Consider the following 18,925-nt stretch of genomic DNA (forward strand, 5'->3'; position numbering starts at 1 on the left):
GGCTTCCACCTAGGAGAGACGCAGAAAGCTGGGAGGTTCTTGGTCAGATTTTAGTACATTGTGTCCAAGTCCTCCTGTTCATCAGAACAGGGCTAAAAGGGCATGGACAGGGATATGGGAGAAGAAGCTTTTATTATTATTATTAGTAGTATTAGTATTAGTATTAGTATTAACAACAACAACAATAACAACTGTGCACAAATTAGGATATTCTGTGACTAACTAAGGAGTTGGTCTTCTCAGAATGACACCAGATGAGGCAAGCCTCCTGGCTTACTCTCTAAGTTCCTGGAAGCCTTAATTCCACAGACTCAGTTCATCTTCTTCCCTAACCAGGGCCTGGACCTTCTGTCTCAGCTTCAAGAGAGAGGGACCTTGGGCTCTCATCACCCTTCTCATCTTCCAAGTGGGAGATGGTCCACTGGGAGCTGGAGAGCTCAGCCATGGACATGGGGTCCTTCACCTGGGCCTGAGCTATACCCACCTCTGGACATCCCCTATCACATGTCCGGATATTTTACCTCCAGCATATGGCTCTGGGGAGGAGAGATGCTAATTTTTGTTCCATGTACCGTCTCTCTGAACATTCACAGTGATTTTCAAATCAGTTCACCTTCCTTAACTTAGACTCTGAGTAATTATCCAACTTGCCTTTGATGCCTGAAAGAGCATGTGGGAACCTGCATTGAAATTCTCTGGCCACCCTAGAGACTTCCTCCTACAGGACATGATGTATCCCTGGGGAAGGGAGAGATAGGGAAGTTGACCATATTAAGTATCAGACAAGTACATGGTGCCCACACCTTCCTGTGTATTCTCACTCTGTCCCACTCCAATTTCACAGACAAAAGCTGAGGCTACAGAAAGGGAAGCGGTTAGCCAGCAGCAGGTGCGGAATCTATACCAGAAGCATGCCTCCTCTGCCAATCACAGTTTAATTAGTGCTCAGCATCAGCTGCTGATGGAGGAATAGTTTGGAGCTCCATTTTGTGCTCCCAAAATGCCCATGGGACTGAAGGAACACCAAAGCAATATTGCCCAGGTACCACAGTTCCACAGGATGGAGCCAGGATTTGACACAGGCAATGTGGCTGCACAGCAGGCCTCTCCCACTGTACATGCCAGCTCCCATCCTGCCAGCCCAACACCCTAAGGAAGGCATACACACATGGTGCATTTATCTGTCGGGAAATGTTCAACATCCTTGGTTGAAGCATCAGAAACTACCAGTCCAATATGTCACTGATGGCAGGGCATCCCCCTTGTAGTGGCTTGAATAGGAATGGCCCCCATGGAATCATGTGTTTGAATGGTTGGCCTATTGGGAATGGCACTATTAGGAGGTGTGCCTTGTTGGAGTAGGTGTGGCCTTGTTGGAGGAAGTGTGTCACTGTGAGGGTGGGCTTTGAGGTCTCATATATGCTCAAGCTACACCCAGTGAACAGTTCACTTCCTGTTGTCTGAAGATGTAGAACTCTCAGCTTCTTCTCCAGCACCATGTCCGCCAGCATGCTGCCTTGCTTCTTGCCATGATGATAGTGGACTAAACTCTGAGACTATAAGCCAGTCCCAATTAAATGTTTTCCTTTACAAGAGTTGCTGTGGTCATGGTGTCTCTTCACAGCAATAGAAACCCTAACTAAGACACCACTGTTTTATGTGCCACTAAGCACTAAAACCCTGTGCTGGTCACTCTAGGGCCCATGTTTTCTGACTCCATCAGAAGTATGGAGGGGACTATCCATCTTACAACTACAGCCATCTTGAAGGCCTTCACATGAACAAGAAGTTGAAATGTGGGATAGATGTGGAGTGTGAAGGTTTTGGTAAGTGTAGATTCTAATGCCAGATCTCTTTTTTCTTTTTCTTTTTGGGTTTTTTTTTTTTTTTTTTTTGGTTTTTCGAGACAGGGTTTCTCTGTGTAGCTTTGCGCCTTTCCTGGAACTCACTTGGTAGTCCAGGCTGGCCTTGAACTCACAGAGATCCGCCTGGCTCTGCCTCTCGAGTGCTGGGATTAAAGGTGTGCGCCACCACCGCCTGGCTTTCTTTTTCTTAAAGAAAGCCTGATAAGCCCAATCTTTATGTGTGAGCATCCAACTTACAAACATTAGCAGCTGGCTCATACTCTTAGTGTCCTGAACAAGGCAAACACACAGAACTTAAAAGCCCTTAACTGGCTGGGACATCCAGTCGCAGCCATCCCAGAGTGTAGGCAGGGCTGGAAAGCAGAAAGCTGGCGACAGTGTGTCTCATCTATAGCACCCTGCCTACCCATGGCTGTGAAAAGCACAGCTTTGCCAGGCTGCCGTTCTCACAAACTAACATGCTGAGTACCTCCTCATCACAGAAGTGGAGAAGTCAAGATGTTCCAGATGATGGAAGAAAGAGTGTGATAACCAATTTAAATATATTTATATTTATTCTATCCTCCATGGAGAACACACCTGCCTCAACACTTGGACCTTGCACTTCTAGCCTCCAATGTGTGGAAGAACACATTTCTGCTGCTTTGTGTCATCCAGCTAATGATACTGCATTCTAGAAGTCCTAAGAAACTGATATGCCTGGGGAGTTTGAGAGTGCTTTGTCTTTTTTCACCTTGAGCAAAATTGCTGGTATTTTTTGGGAAGGGGGAGGGGACAAAAAAACCTACCAGGAGCTTTTCAGAAAAGTTTGCAAGAGATAAGGTTTACATCACGCCTGACAACCTGGAACCGTTCATATTTAGGTACAGTTCATATTTAGGTAACAGGCAGGTCCTACCGAGGAACGAATGATTCCAACATCAGAACTAAGACTCTTCTCATGCTGGGCTGGACAGGCATGAGATGCACATCTAGGGTAGAAAGAGGGTTGCCCCAGGACATTTTAGGGTGGCCCCAAGCCAGTGTGTGCGGTGGAAGGTCCTCACTGACACAGGTGACAGAGCAGAACACCATTACCCAACGCCACTTAGGTGTTAAATGGTGTGTGGCTGCAGCAGAGCTGAGGACAAGCTGACAAGCCACTGTGGCAGTTGGGGACCAAGTCCAGGTCCACTGAGGCCGAGACTCTGGAGGAATGCAGGTGGTACCTCCAAACCTCCTTGCCCTCTCAGTCACCCAGCTCACCTCAGCCTGCAAATATTTGTTTTCTTCTCTCTGGCAGCAGCTTGGGTATCTAGCCGGCTCTCTGGAGTGCTAAGTTGAAGGGCATTTCAACCCTGGATGGCCAAAGACTCCCTCAAATGAAAAGGAGATAATCCAGGAAACAAAGCTAACTCTGCAGCAGAGGCCCTCCCTCATCCTGGAGTATAGGAAGGTGAGGGGCAGGGACATGTGGAGGTAGTGGCTGACCACACCATGCTGTGCACAAACATCACCAGCTAAACAGGTGGAAAAGCCCCCTAGAATTTACTGAGAGCTGCACTCGTGCCGGTTCGGTAAGAGATCTTATTTACATCTGCTTACTCACAGGTGGACAGTATATTATATATTCTTTCTGATAAGAACACCATGTAATGACTGTTTCGAACATGCCCTCTGGTGAAGGTGCATGATGGTCCCACTCTATAGATGAGTAAGTGCGTGCTGAGAAAAGTACTATAGCACCCACAGTCTCAGGAGCTGTGGGAATCTAGCATGGCCTCGCTCTTACAGCATGTTCTGAACTACAGAGTCTACAATTTCACCTTTGGGATGGAAGAACTTGAGGGTCCGGACATGACTGAGTTACCAGAGATATTTAAAAACAAACACACAGCAAAATAACTCAACAGGAAAGAAAGACCACACAAGTGAACGCACACGGGTCAGCATGAAGCCACAGTCACTTTCTGCGCCAATGTAAAGGCCACTTCTGCTGTCAGAGGCTCACCTCCTTCAGAAGCCTGTGGAATTCAGTACTTCACAGTGGCTAGCCAGAGTCAAGACCTGCAGGAACAGGGACACTTCCCATGCGACACAGTAGACATCCAAGCAGAAACAGAGAACAGGACTGTCCCTGAGACTGGGCAAGGGTGGCAGGCCAGTGAAAGCAGACCAGTGTCCACTGGTTCCAACTTGGCCACAGGGGTGCTAGTAGTTTTAGTGGTCCCTTGGAAAGTGAGCAGATTCTTTTCCCAGGGCAGCCATTATGAAGTTCCACAAATGGAGTGGAATATGGAAACAAAAAGCTGTTCTCTGGAGGCTGCACAGCAAGAGCAAGGAGTCACCAGGGCCTCATTGCCCCAGAGATCCTGGCTAGATTCCGTTCCTCACCTCTTTGTGGCTTCTAGGGAACACTGTCAGCCCTTGGCATTTCCTGGCTGGCAGCTGCCTCACTCCAACCTCCATCCCTGTTGTCAGATGGTATCCCTCCCTCATTTCTTCATAGTACCTTCTTGGGACACCATTCAGATTGCAACAAGAGCTCCTTTAACTATGGTGTGACCTCATATTAATTATTCACATCTGCAGTGACCCCATTTCCAAGTTAGGGCATGTTCTTGGTACTGGGATTTAAGGTCTGAACACACTCTTAAGTTCAAATCATTGAGGAGGCAGAAGCCGGTGCCTGTCAAAGTCATGTTTCATGAGTGTGGGACACCTGCGCATCTCTAGGTGACGACTTCAAACACAACAGTGGTGGGTCCACAGCTGCATTAGTTAGTGTACAGGGGTGGCTGGAGCAAGCTGGAAATCTTCAACAACAGAAACTTATTTTTCCTTAATTCTGGATGACAGATGTCCAAAATCAATGTATACGCAGAGCTGGCGTTTCTGAGAGCCACAGGGGACAGACACAGGCCTCTCACCTTGGTTTACAGATGGCTCTCTTTGCCCCACAGCTTAACATCATCTTCTCTTCATATCTGGATCCAAATTTTCTCTCTTGGAAGGACTTCAGCTGTGATGGTTTAAGGCCCACTCTGTGGTCTCATTTTAATTCAATTATGTCTTTGTGATATTTAATTGTGATTGTCAACTCCACTAGGTTAATAAATGCCTGAGAGCTCAGTAAAGCACACCTTGGGGTACATCTTATGAAGGTGTTTCCAATAGCTCAGTAAAGCACACCTTGGGGTACATCTTATGAGGGTGTTTCTCGAGAGCATCAGATCATGAGTTCTCTGACCTAATCAATGGATTGATCCCACGATGGACTCATAATGAATATGATGTCCTTATTACCAATGATGAAAGGCAGGAAGTGAGGCTTGGCTAGAGCAGATCATTGGGGACATGTCTCAGGGGCTATAGCTCGCCTCGGCTCTTCCTGTGTTGTCTCTTTCTTCCTGGCTTCTCCGCCATGCCTTCCCATGGTGATGGCCTGAAGCCTCTGAAAAGGTGAACAATAAAACTTCCCTCCGTTTTATGCTGTCTATCAGATATTTGGTCACAACAGCAAGAAAGGTAACTAATACCCTCTGTTAAACTCCATCGCCTAACAAGTTGAATCCATGCCTTAGGATTTCAACTTTAGAATGTGGCAGACGTCACAAATTTGAGTCACAGCATTGGTGGAGTGGCAATTCTGTGTCGGCACAGCTGAAAGGGAAAACTCCATTCTGCTGTAGCTGCATCCCACAATTCACGGAGAGGTTGTCTGCCTTCCCTGGCCACAGCACGCCACCAGTCACCACCCTGAAGCACGCTGAATACAACCCATGAGCATGCCCTGATTCCCTGATCTTTGCGCCTATGAAGCCACACTAGTAGGTACCTTGGTGAAATAACCAAATTCCCGTTCAAGTTTGGAAACTCAAACACCACAGAACCCTGTGCTTGCTCTGTGTCTGCTAGCTCAGAAGCAGATGGTTTAGAAGAAAACATTCCATGTGGTGCCACCTAGAGGCAGAAGTCTAGAACAGTGACAGAAAAAGAGAGGAAGCGCACTCCCACCCCCTCCACTGGGGATCAGAGTTCCAAACTTGCCCCTGAAACTACCTCCTGGGCTCCCACCATCATACCCGAACAAGGTGTAAGCAGCAGCTGGGAACGGTGAAGGCAAATGGGACTTCAACTCCAAATCTGCACCTACTTTCCCCGCCTCTGGTTCTGGAGAGTCATTAAAATGTTTTCATTTGCCCAAGTCTTTGAATTCCTCTTCCACGTCCTATTGGATATCCATGCATGCACCCGTGCATAACACTAAAAGTCCCCATGCATGACCAAAGACACCAGTCTATGCAATTTTCCCAAGGAGAAATAAGCCACCTTGTGAGGAGAAACTTCAACATTCAAAAATCTCTCCCAGCTTTGTTGGGACACAGAGATAAGAGTCAGAGGCCAGCACAGAACAGGAAGGTCTCCAGGTACTGGCTCCAGACATTTGTATCGCTTTATCACTATGAATGTCCCTCCGCTTCTAAGAAAAGGTTTCAGAGGACTAAAGGCCATCTGAAAAATCATTACTGAAGAAAAACATTATTGATGTTTTGAATTTTTTTCCCTACAGTTTTGACTGAATGTCCCCCATAAACCCAAGTGTTAATTGCTTTAATGGCAGAATTAGGAGGTAACAGAACCTTAAGAGGGCCCAGGGTTAATGATATGGCTGGACAGTTAAGAGCACTTGCTGCTCTTCCAGAGGACATGAGTTTGATCGCCAGCACCCATGATGGGCAGTTCACATCTCCATCCCTCTGGCCTCCACAGGCACCTACACACATGCGAACACACAGGTGCACACATGTACACATAATTAAAAATAGTAAATCTTGAAAGAGGTAGTCTAATGGGAGGCCTTTAAGCCACTGGGACTGTATCCTCCTTGAAGGGGATGATGAAGCCCCAGACCTTCCTCCCCATTCTCTTTTCTGCTTCCTAGTCATGAGGTTTTTCTTCACTGTGCACTCTCCCAACATGACATACTATCTTCCACAGGCAACAGAGCCAACCGGGTCCTGGATTAAAACCTCCAAAGCGTGGGCCAAAACAAACCTCTTTTCTCCATAAGCCAACTATCTCCTTGTATTAGTTAGAGGAATATCTATGAATTACAACAAACACAATACAAGTAACAGAATCCACAGACCCTATTTGTCTAGCTAGCAGCCTACAGGGGTAAACAAAAAGACCCCTGGGGGTCTCTAATGAAGGAAAGTTATGGGGTCTTATTTTCTGGGCCAAAAGGCAAGCTCTGTGTATTTGCTCTGTCTCGGTGACAACAGCTCCATCCCAGAAAAGCTTCTGTGACAACCTAATGAGTTAACAAAATGTCAAGTGTCTGGTTTCATCCGATCCCTCGGACACGCAGGCATATATTCACTGTCGTCCCTCACAATGAGTGCTCTTGTGGAGAGATTGCATTTTTCTGAAACGTATCTCTCTTCTTTTTATAACCACAAATAACGGGGGGAAGATATGAAAAGCGATTTGAATAAAATAATCACTGAGGGCAATCCACTAACCAAGAACAGAAATATATTAAAAGCATGGCAAAACAAAGGCCCTCCCCCAGCTCTAAAAGGGGGGTCCTCAGAAGCATTCTGCAGCATAGTTAACGCCCGTTGGGCCCAGGTGAAAATTAATTTTAGCTCAGCAGCAGATACTTCACAGGGAAATACAACTAATAACTAAAGATATAAGCGTTCTACCTTCTTGATTTAAAAAAAAATGTAAAATACATGAACTACTCTCAAGTATTATCCAGGAAGAGAGAGTTTATTTTAAAGCTATTACTCAATGCTGCCAAGACTAGAATTAAGTCCCAGACTTCACTCCTGGCCAGTGAAAGCAAACTGGTGCAGACCTTCAGCAAACCAGATGGGCAGTCAGTCTGTGGGCAGAGGCAGGAAAAGCTCCTGCCCTCGGTGTCGTCAACTTCATTTCTGAGAATCCAGCTCAAGGAAAGGGAGAAAGCCGTCTCCACCAGCATGCCCACATGCTGAAGACTCTTCAGTAGTGGAAAGCTGAACAAGAGTCACAGCGGGCTGAAGGGGAAGCTCAGAACAGACGTTTGCTTGGCATACGGAAGCCCGGGGTTAAATCCCAAGCAGTACCACAAAACAAGAGTAAGCAATAATAGTATATCAGTAATATGACACCAAAAGAGTGGATTATTACCTAGGCATTCAGATGATAGAGAAATGGAAAAACACGAAGATGACAGCATGATACCTGTCATATGAAAACTTGGAAATGAAAACTGGAACTTCCACGGTGATACACGTAGGACAAGGCCTAAGTGAAAGTCCCCAAGCTGTAACAGAGACAGGCTCTGATGTGATTCCTTCGTCCTCCTCTCCTTCCCCCTCAATTTTTACAGTATGTGATTTTTTTTTTCACCTTGATGATAGAATTTCTTCTTATTTTCTAAAATGTCTTTCCACTATTGCAGATATGAAAGAGCTGACCACAAGACCACGTCCCACCACGAGACACATCTCCAAGCTTCTCCATGCCCTTTAAAAAGGGCAAGGATTCTCAATTCCTTTTGTAACATATTATCTTCTCAATGCCAAAGCCTCACAGACCTCTTGACGCCATGACCTCTCAGGAGTGACAGCGGCCACTGTGTTCTCTGAGGCAGACGGTTGTTTCAAAGAAACTTCTTTCCATGAAGTTGGCAAGGATTCTACATTTGCTGCTCCCAGAGAGAGTGGGTTGTCACCTCAGCCTTCAGCCCTGTGCCATGCATTTCTGTCACCTATATAGGAAGTTTCTTAAGTGATTCTAATCACAGTGATGAACAAAAGCCAAAAAGCAGAACAGGGCAGGAAAGATGGTTCAGTGGTTAAGAGTACTTGCTGCTCTTCCAGAGGACCTGAGTTTAGCTCCCAGCATCCATGTCAGATGGCTCACAATCATCTAACTCCATTGCCAGGGTATCTGATGCCCTCTTACAGCCTCTGAAAACACCTGTAGTCAAGTGCACAATATCCACATGCAGACATATACATCTACATGTAATGAAAAAAATCTTTTTTTAAAAAGTAAAAGACATGCAATGAGCATGACTAAGTTGCAGTGCATATACTTTCACAAAACGATTATTATAAACACACAGAAACACAGCTAATGTTAAACATAAAAGGCAAGGCATGGGTTGGGGAGATGCCTCAGTGGTTGAAGCTCTTGCCATGAAAACATGAGGCCTGGAGTTCAGATCTCCACCAGTAACTCCAGCCTTGGAAGGCAGAGACAAGGGTAGCTCAGAGCACGCAAGCTAGCAAAACTAGCCATAGTGGTGCTCTGGATTTAACTAAGTCTGCCTCAATGAAAAGGAAAGAGCAATGGAGGGTGATTCCAACATCAGCCTCAGGCTTCCTCTACAAGTACAGACATACCACAAACACACACACACACACACACACACACACACACACACACACACACACACACACACACACAAGAAAATGGGGGAAGAAACAGAAAGCCACACAATCACACCCTTATGACAACTACTTAACGTTCTGTGCAGACTGCCTGGTAATTGTGCTTACACTCATGGCACATAGGCCCCATGCTGGTGCTTTCAGCATACACACCAAGATATCACCATGGTGCTCACACACTCCAAGACATCACCAGAGTGCTCACAATTAGAAGTCTTCCTGTTCACATTGGGAGAGGACGAAACTGGGGTCTTCTCAGAGCAAAGAACTTTCGTTACTAACACCAGTGGATTCTACATTAGAATATTCTGGAAACCTTTCTAAAAATCACATATTCACCTAAGAATGCAGGAGAGGACCATGTGTGAGTCTAGATGGCCTTCCTCGAAATCCCACACTCAACTCCTAGACTGGAGAAAATTATGAAAGAAAGTGAAAGTGAAAGTTCAATTTCTCTTAGAAAGGGGACTTTCCCCCTTCCCTTTCTTGTCTAAACTTTCAAGAGTTGTTTTCTCAATTTAAAGCAAAAGCTGGGTGGGCAACGTGTTTGTAGGTATAGTTTAAAAAAATTAATTATGTCTGGATCTAAAGACTAGGCAAATGCCTGTTGGGTCTCTACCACACTTGGGGAGAAGAGGAGGATGGAGGACAGGCAGGAATGCGCCTGCTCCAAACCAAACCAAGCAGCTCCAAGCAGCTGCTGCCACAACCCTTTTCTAAAAGCATTCTCGCTCCACCACCTCTTCCCATTTCTTCATGAATTCTAATACACTAGCTGCACCCACGAAGGCAGAGGCTTCCAGAGAAGTCAGTAATGTCACGGCTGCTCCTGACAGAGGTGGGGCTGGACTAGCTGCTAATCTTGCATTCCTTTACACACCCGTGAGCTGAATATTGCCAGCTAGCTAATGACAGTCTATAGCTACTGCTAAAGCACACGGTGTCCTGAAAATGGCAACTCTAGACTCTTAGAGAGTGTTTAATGCTCCTTAAAGCCGGGCCGAAGACAAGGCTCACACATTCCATCACACTTGAAACTCAATTTTAAAAAATGTTAGATTTCTGAAAGTTTTAAAGTTATGCTAGAAGGAAGGACACAGTGAAAGAGACCTAATACTTATCAAAAAAAAGCTGTTTGGAAAAAAGAAAAAGAATAGTAACAAGGAGAATGTATTAGGCCTAACAACTTAATGAGAAAAATCACACATAACACGATTTAACATAGCCTCCAAGTCTCTCCAGTCTTCTCCTCCCCAAATCTTCTCTGAAGGGCATAGGCAGGCATGGAGGATACTGCACCCCCAATGCCAGGTGAGAGGCCAGCCTCAGAACGTGGGGAGCATGTCTGCATGAGCATACTATTAGTGAGTGAGTATCTGGCTCCTGTGGTGGCTCCAAACCCAGTGCTCCTTCCTGAGCATCAACAGACAGAACCTCAAACCCAGGAACAGCTCTGCTAAAAGTTCAAGTTCCCATCCTCCCAGGGCCTTGTCCCCAGCTGTCTCCCAGAGCCACAGCAGAGCCAGAACAGAGAGTCCTCCTGGCCGAAGTGCCCCATGGCCTGGCTCCCGAAGTCTATGAAAGAGCAGAGATGTGCGGCTCCATGGCAGTCACCCATCAGATGAGCCAGGGCCACACCTCCTGATGTTGCCTACCTGCCAGGATGCCAGGAGGATGAACCAGAGCCAAGCTCAGTGTGCTGAGACCAACTCGGGAAGAAGAGAAGACTCTTCAGGGCAGGGAGGATGGTCATTGGACATCCCAACCCCTCCACTGTCCAAGGTGCCTCCTTTCCCAGGGATTATCCTCAACCTAGATCTTATGCATGCTTCAGGAGCACAAAATGGACAAGAAGCTAAAGAAGAGGTGGGATGGAGAGGACCACAGAGACCATCCCATGCTGGTATTCATCAAAAGGGGACAGCCCAGCGAAGGCCAAGGCCATGACCATATACAGAGAAAGGAGGTAAGGAAGCATAGGGCATGAGCTGAGTATCTACTCGGCACAGAACACTGACATAATACGCCCTCCGAGAATCATTGAGAGAATTCTACCACACATTCAGATAGTCTCCAGTCCTGGACCAAGGCAGCCAAATATAGTCCTTGTTAATTGAGAGGCACCCCAGAACATAATGCCTGGGATTCTGAAGGTGAGGGTAGCATCCAGGAAAGGGGGTCTCCTCTGCTCACCCAAGCAAGGGCTCTTCTACCATATTACACTTCCGCACAGACCACACTGCTCAAAGGCAGAAGGAAAGCTGGCCCACTAGCTCACGGCCAACAGGGCGCAAGATCCAAGCCTGACTGGACTTCCTGCTCTTGGCCTGAATTTCCACCCTTATCCACCCCTGCCCATAGCCACAGGCAGCCACTCACGGCATTCCTTCTCGTCACTCTTGTCGAAGCAGTCGGGCAGCCCGTCACACTGCCAGGCACCCGGAATGCACCGCCCGTTGCTGCACATGAAGTTACCTGGGATGTTGCACTCGTTGGTGAAGTTGTTCCCAGGGAGCAGCTGGCTCTCTGTAAGGAAGGGAGAACAGATCATCAGAGACACATGACCACAGCCAAGGGCCTGAGCCCGGGCCTAGCTGCAAAGACTGACGTCCAGCCCAGAGGAGACTCCTACTGGGTACCTTTGCTTTTCTGCGTCTGTTTCCTCACCTATGAGAAGCACTTATTATGGTGATATTTTATTTGTATTAAAATGTTATTTGTATGTTAATAAATAAAGTTGCCCGGGGGTCAGAGCTATTAGCAAGCCATAGGAAAGCAGGGCAGTGGTAGCGTACGCTTGTAATTCCAGCACTTAGTAGGCAGAGCTGGGTAAGTCTCTGTGTGTTCAGGGATACAGCCATTATTGGATACACATGCCTTTAATCTTAATACCAATCATGGAAAACCTGGAGGCCTATACAGACAGGCTGTGAGGAGGCGGTCATGTGGTTGGGTTTACAACCAATGAGAAGGCAGGACAGGAACTCTATATAAAGACTTTAACACAGGGGTAGCTCTGGTTCGGAGAGGTAGGACCACTGCAGGAGGAAGGGTAAGGTTTTGGCTCTTGGCTCTGACCTCTTGGCTTTCTTCTTTGCATTGGTTCTGTGTTTATTGTTTGATGGGAAGGTTGGATACATCTACAACTTATATCTCGGCCCACCTCAGTACAAAGACACCGAGGAACTAGCTGGAGCAATGCAAAGAAGCAGTCGGTGTCCAGCATGTAAGAGGCGCTCATCTCTCTCGTGGAGATCTGTGAGAAATGGGGCTAAGGAGGTGACTCAATTGTTAAGGGCACCTGTGGCTCTTCCAGAGGACCAGAGTTCAGTTCCCAGTACCCACATCTGGCAGCTCATAACGGCCTGTGACTCCCTCTCTTGGCTTCCATGAATATCTGCACACACAGACACACACACGATATATATATATATCGTGTGTGTGTGTGTGTGTGTGTGTGTGTGTGTGAAAACCCAAATGTTCTTTCAAGTTCCAGATAGGAATATGCCCTGGACCCCAAATATCCCCAGCAGTGTAAGCCTTCAAAGCCTCAGACTCACAGCCCCTACAATCAGAGTCCTTGACTTGGAGCCAAGTTGGCAAGAATACCAGGAGATCATTCCCTCTAGAAATAGGATACCTCGATCTACAAATCAATCTGCCTGACATATGAAATCTGTACTCAGGCTTGCTAACCCCCAGGAGGCTGTCCAGACCACTATACTATCCAAGAGTCACTGGAGGTTTAGAACCAAGTCCCCAGGCTCAGGTTCAAGTCCACTAAACAATCATAAAATGCCAAGGGCCCTACCCGGCACCATCCTTAAGACAGGAAATTAAACACTCATGAGAGCAGGTATGGGAAGGTATAGAGCTTATCTACCTCGAACCTTGGAGGCAGATTTTCCAGAGAGCCAAGATCTGATAGGTCAGATGAAGCTGAGCCAGTGTGATTAAAGGCTGGGAGATAAGTAGCCATCTAGAAGCAAAATTGTGTCAGAGGAAAAGTCCAGTCTGCCAGCACACTGCGGCTCTAAACGCCTCAAGTCATTCAATAAACAAGCACTAGGCCTTTATAAGCAGACACTTGTGCTGTGAAGGAAAGATGGAAGGACATATGCACACTGAATTCCTTACTGACATTAAGGTGTTGGGAGCATGGCCTTTTAGAGCTGCCTATGGGGAACAAGAGAGCAAGACTCATATTCTTCTTTCACAAGCTTTGCCAAAGGAAGCAGCTTCAGCTCAGGCTCAGATCCCTCTTACATCCCCTCACACCAGCAACCTCCTGTGCACCTTTTTCTTTCTTTCTTTCTTTCTTATTTATTTATTTATTTGTTTGTTTATTTATGTGTTTATTTATGTGTTTATTTATGTATTTATTTATTTACTGCCCAGAACACCCTTCATGGCACTGTGTCTCCTAGTAAACTGCTGTTCACCTGCTAGCACCAAACTCCTCTGTTAGCTTCTCTCTGTGGAGTGTTGCCCAGCTTCTTCATGCACAGAGAAGCACAGTTGTCTGGCAGAGCTACTTTGGAAGTGGTACTAAAAGTACGTTTCTAACTGGGGTGAGCAAGCAGGAGCCAATGGGGATGGACACAGGCATCCAAAGTCCTTGTGCTGTGGATATCCTCTTGGAGACCATCTGCTACCCGATACTAAATTAGCAACCCATATACACGCTGCTCTTCAGAAATGAGTTTTCATCCTTCATTCCAAGAGGGAAGCTACAGCAAAAGGTTCCACTCAGCCCAAGTACATCCCAACCCTCACCCCTTGCTCACTCTATCGGTCCTGACGCAGCCAATCCCTATCTCCATCACTGCAGCTAGGACTCTAGTCCACACAGCTACAATCCCATGGCCATCAGCACTGGCTACAACTTCCAACTCAGCCTCCTGCCTCACAGTTTGTTCCCCCGAGTCTGAATCTGTCTTCTGGCCGGAAGAATCTGCCGAAGGAGCACAAAGACTATGACATTTTCCTACTTTAAAAGGCCAATGAGTGGTGCGGGGCTAGGGAGATGGCTCAGTTGGTGGAGTGCTTGCCATGCAATCATGAGGGCCTGAGTTCAGTCTCCAGAATACACACACACACACACACACACACACACACACACACACACACACACACACCCGATCCCAAGGGAAGTGGAGGTGAGTGGATCTCTGAGGCTTCCTATTTGGCAAGTTCCAGGACAATGAGAGACCTTGTCTCAAGAAATAAAGTGGGCAGACCTTGAGAAGCAACAGCTAAGCTCTGACCTACACTCACACATCCATGAACACACATTCATGCAGACCCCCATACACACACAAACGTATATACATTTGTGCACTTACAAAGACATGAAAACACAAACACCCACACCCCAGTGTTTTTTTTTTTTTTAGTTAGAATTCAAGGCAAACAAGAAAGATTCCAAGAAAGAAGTGGCATTTTCGGTGGAGGCTGATATAAAGTACAGGCCCTTCAGATCAAAGGAACAGAGTCAAAGGCATGACGTGGGGAGGAATAGCCTGGGGCATGGGTCAGAAATAGAAGACATGCCGTTCTGACAGGTAGGAGTTACAAACACACTGTGTCACCACGTTTCCAATCCTGCCACAATTCTGCTCCATTCTGCAGAGCACAGACTCAACACAGGACCTCCTCTGAAGGCAACTACACAAGCCACCACTAACTCTGGAAAGAATGAGCAGGAACTTTATTATCTCCAGGCAGAAATCTGGATGCCTATGAGGAGGAACCCAGAAAGCAGTCACATGCTGGATTCTAGCCAGATACTTCATGCTCAGCTCAAAACCTCCACACCCCTACCCCCCATATAACTTCCAGCTGTTTGAGAGCAACTGCTCTGAGCATCACCAGCCAGTCGGGAATTCCTCAGGGCTGCGGAATGCAGAGCTGAGATTCGGTTTTGTTTGGAAATCACTTTGACTCGCTTTTGTGGAGCTAACTCCTCGAAGACAAACCCCCTGGAAAAGTCACTGCAACTGTGAAATCTTGATCTGATAAACAGATTTCCGGAACCAGAAAATTGGCCAGATTAGATTCCAAAGAGCTTGCTCCGAGCATCAATGAGGCTGGCAACACATGGACCTGATGAATGGCTGGGTGGGTTCAGAGACAACTTACCCATCCATTACATCCGTTACACACAAATGTCCTGCCAGTCCTAAGACACCCCGCCTAGTGGATACAATAGGCACATGCTCTTCTGACCCCCTTAGGCACACAAGGGTCACCCCGCCCAGTGCCTTAGGAAAGTGACATCATCAAACATAAGAAGAAACCAAAGCAAGAGAAGATCCTCTTGTGGATTCTGTCTTTCAAGCCTCCCTCAAGCCCAGCCCAGCTGCTTCACTGGCCAGTAGCACCTGCACCATTATCTCTTGTCCCCCTTTCAACCAGCAGTCTGCACAGAGAAGAAATTTGTGGGAACATAAGTCAGGGCCTGGAGACATTTTCTCTTATCATGACTAGGGGTAAGGTATTACTGACATTAGCATGTACAGGCCAGGGGTGTAGCTTTGCTTGGAAAGGTCTGGGGCCTAAAAGAACCATGTAGCTTTGACTGTTAGGAATGGCAGGTGTATTGTGCTATATTTCTCCTATCACGCATTGAGACACCACAACACAGAATCATCTGACTTGACATGTCAATAGTGCCGAGGCAAAGAACTACCTGTTTAAGCCAAGCTGCTGCTTAGCAGTTCTCCCTCCAGCTGCCTCTCTTCACACTGAGTGAGCTTTTGAAATACAGCTGATGGTGTCTCTGTGCCCTTCAGACAAATCTGAACTCTCACCACCCGGTTTAGAGAGCCCAGTGTGATCCTGACTCTGAAGTCCCTGCAACGTCCTTCAGAACCCGTGTCTGGACCATGTGGGCATCGTTCCTGCCCCCAGGCTCCCAAACATGTGGCTGGATGACCCAGAAGAATCTCAGCCCACTTTCCCCCTGGTGTTTGGGGCTGTGTTGTATCCCTCCAAAACTTTATGCTGTAGGCCTAATTGTTAGTACTTCATAATGGGGAAGCATTTAAAGACAGAGTCCTTAAAGAGGTGATACGTCACGATGAGGCTGTTGGAGTGGGCCCTAATTCACTATGACTGGTGCCCTCACTGGAAGAGGAAATGAGAGCACAGACATATGTGGAGGAGACAATATGAAGACACACAGAGAAGGCGGCCATCTGTAAACCAAGCAATAGGGACTGAGAAGGAACCAAGGCCGCTGACAGCTTGATTTCAGAGCTCCCCAACTGTGGGACAAGCCATCTCTGACATTCAAGCCCCACAATCTTAACAGAAATCCAACCCAATAGGCTAGCCTCTTCCTGCTCATCCTTCAACCCCAGCCTAAGTCATCAAATCTGAGAACCTGTCCCAGACACCCAGCCGGAAGCTGGTCCTTCCCTCTGCTCATGCCCTGTGCTTCACTTGACCCCAGCCTGTGCTGGTGGTTCCTTCACACTAATGTTCCTGCTAGGCAGAATGCAACCCCCTTTGGCACAGACTCTGTTCTGCTCAGCTCTACATCCCAGGCATCTGCCATCCCCAGCTCTCCCATTCATGTCTCTGACAACTCTAAGAAGAAAACCAGGCATGGCATTAGTACCTTAGTCCCCATCCCTGAACTGCTCCATCAACCTTTACCTCATGTCCCAGCATGTGGGTGGGACCTGTGCATACATAGTTAAAATAAGGGCTATAGGGGATCTGGACCTGAACAAGTACCCTGTCTGCTTGAAAGGAGGTTAGAAATCTTTTCAGCCCAACTGCCTGGCTTTCTAGTGGCAGCAATACATATCCCATCTCTGTGTCTTGGAACATATTTAAAGAAAAAATTGACCAGCATTAGCACAAAGCTGGCCTTCTCCTCCTCTCTTCTCTCTTTTTTTTTTTCATTAAGCCAAAGAATCAAAAGGAGTTGCCTGTTTCCACTGAAGAACATCATTTAACTGAAAATAACTATACCATCTGTACAAGAATGGAAAAATGAAAGCCAAGCCCTTCCTCGTCAGGAAGAAGACAGCAGCCCATTGCTACAGCTTTTTCCAATGCCCCTGGCCCACAGCTCTCTACTTGATGTGGGGAACCAAGCTGGGGCAATTAGAGACTCCAGCCAGGACTACATCCTGCGGCAATCAGCCAGAACATCCAGCCGGTGACACTGACTTTTCCAGCCAAGAAATGGGAATTTCATTCCGGCAGCTCGGGTCCTTTGGCGTTTCTCATTGCTCCCCACTCAGCCTCCCTCCTTCGCATCCGTCATGGTGCAGTCTGAATGGACATCTGCAAGCAATGAGCAGGCTCCATTTTCTGACTTCTGCCCAGTGGCCGTTCGCTCTCCTCATCCACTTCCTGACAGTCTAGATCTGTGAGCCTGATGAACAGAACAAGATGCACAGACTCCTGTATCCAGCACACATGCGCAGCTAAACATTCGGCTTGCAGATCTCAGACAGCTCTTCCCTACCACCTCTTCAAGACACCAAATAGACTTCTCCCCCTGCCAGGTGCCAGCGAGTTCAGGGACCGCTGTTTTCTCTGTGACTCACTTCTTGAGACACGCACACACACCTGCACACACACCTGCACACACACACACACACACACGCACACGCACACGCGCACGCGCACACACACACACACACAAACTCACCCACAGAAGGTTAAGGCCACCTAGGGAGCTCTTCTTTGTCATTTGTTTACAAGCATAGCTAGAACAACTCTGAAGAGCCCTTCCACTCCCGACTGTTTCCATGTGGTGTGAGCACTAAACAGAACCTCAGACATCTGTCCTGTGTATTTCCAAAGGCATTTGGTCCTCATCACACAAATGTCTTCCTGTCCAAGCTTGGATATGGGAGCATCTGGCAGTCACCAAGAAGACAGCAGTCACACAAGAATGTCTGGGTCTGGCCTGGCTCCAAGCACCTGAGTTTAGCCAGCCCCCGCCACCACCACCCCACCCCCCGGCCTTGTTAATCTAGACTCCCTCTGCCCCAAGAGCTCATTCCATTAGTGTTGCCTCAGTTTACCCATCTGATCAAGGGAGATCACTCAGACATATTGTTAAGAAAGGGTAAAATGATCCCATTCTTCAGCCTAGGACACCTGACTCTTTATATTCACAGATGTACTATAAACAGGGTCCATGGCCTGAAGGAAAATCACACACAGTTTCTCTCCAGAACAAGTTAAGGATGGAGCAAGTCACCAGGATAATGAGCGAGCCCAGTTGTCCGCCCAGTATCTGTCCATCACACAGCTTCATGGCTTGTTTCTCCCAGGAAGTGTTCCAAAATGATGAATGCTTTGTTTCCTTCTTACCAAATAAGCTAAGGAAGAAGCCAATGGCTAATATTCAGGGAGCAAGGGAAGGTCACACGAAGTGTTGGAATACACAGTTTCCCCAAGGAGTCAACTCCATAAATTATTTTTATCTGGACCTGTGGCCTCTAGGGCTGAAGCGACTGCTTATATTTTGATGTATGTCTTCATTTTATGCATCATTTCATGAGGAAAACTACGTGGAAACGGTGTTTGTGTTGAGGGGAGCTATAGAGCCACTGAGATGCTGTCCTTGTGAGGTCTCATGTCCACAGTCCAAGGGCC

General features: G+C 47.1%; 1 protein-coding gene across 3 annotated transcripts in view; it reads right to left on the bottom strand.

Moving 5' to 3' along the window:
- Ldlrad3 (low density lipoprotein receptor class A domain containing 3) overlaps positions 1-18,925 on the bottom strand; it is a 243,748-nt gene that overhangs the window by 156,579 nt on the left and 68,244 nt on the right. For 2 of the 3 annotated variants that reach the window (XM_052723118.1, XM_052723116.1), the window contains exon 2: positions 11,678-11,824. In XM_052723118.1, coding sequence (XP_052579078.1) covers positions 11,678-11,824 — 147 coding nt within the window. The remainder of the gene's footprint in view (positions 1-11,677; positions 11,825-18,925) is intronic. The other variant, XM_052723119.1, reaches the window with a different exon arrangement.

Source organism: Peromyscus californicus, unplaced genomic scaffold (genome assembly GCF_007827085.1).
Source record: "Peromyscus californicus insignis strain IS unplaced genomic scaffold, ASM782708v3 Scaffold_7__1_contigs__length_154581171, whole genome shotgun sequence".
Classification (NCBI taxonomy): domain Eukaryota; kingdom Metazoa; phylum Chordata; class Mammalia; order Rodentia; family Cricetidae; genus Peromyscus; species Peromyscus californicus.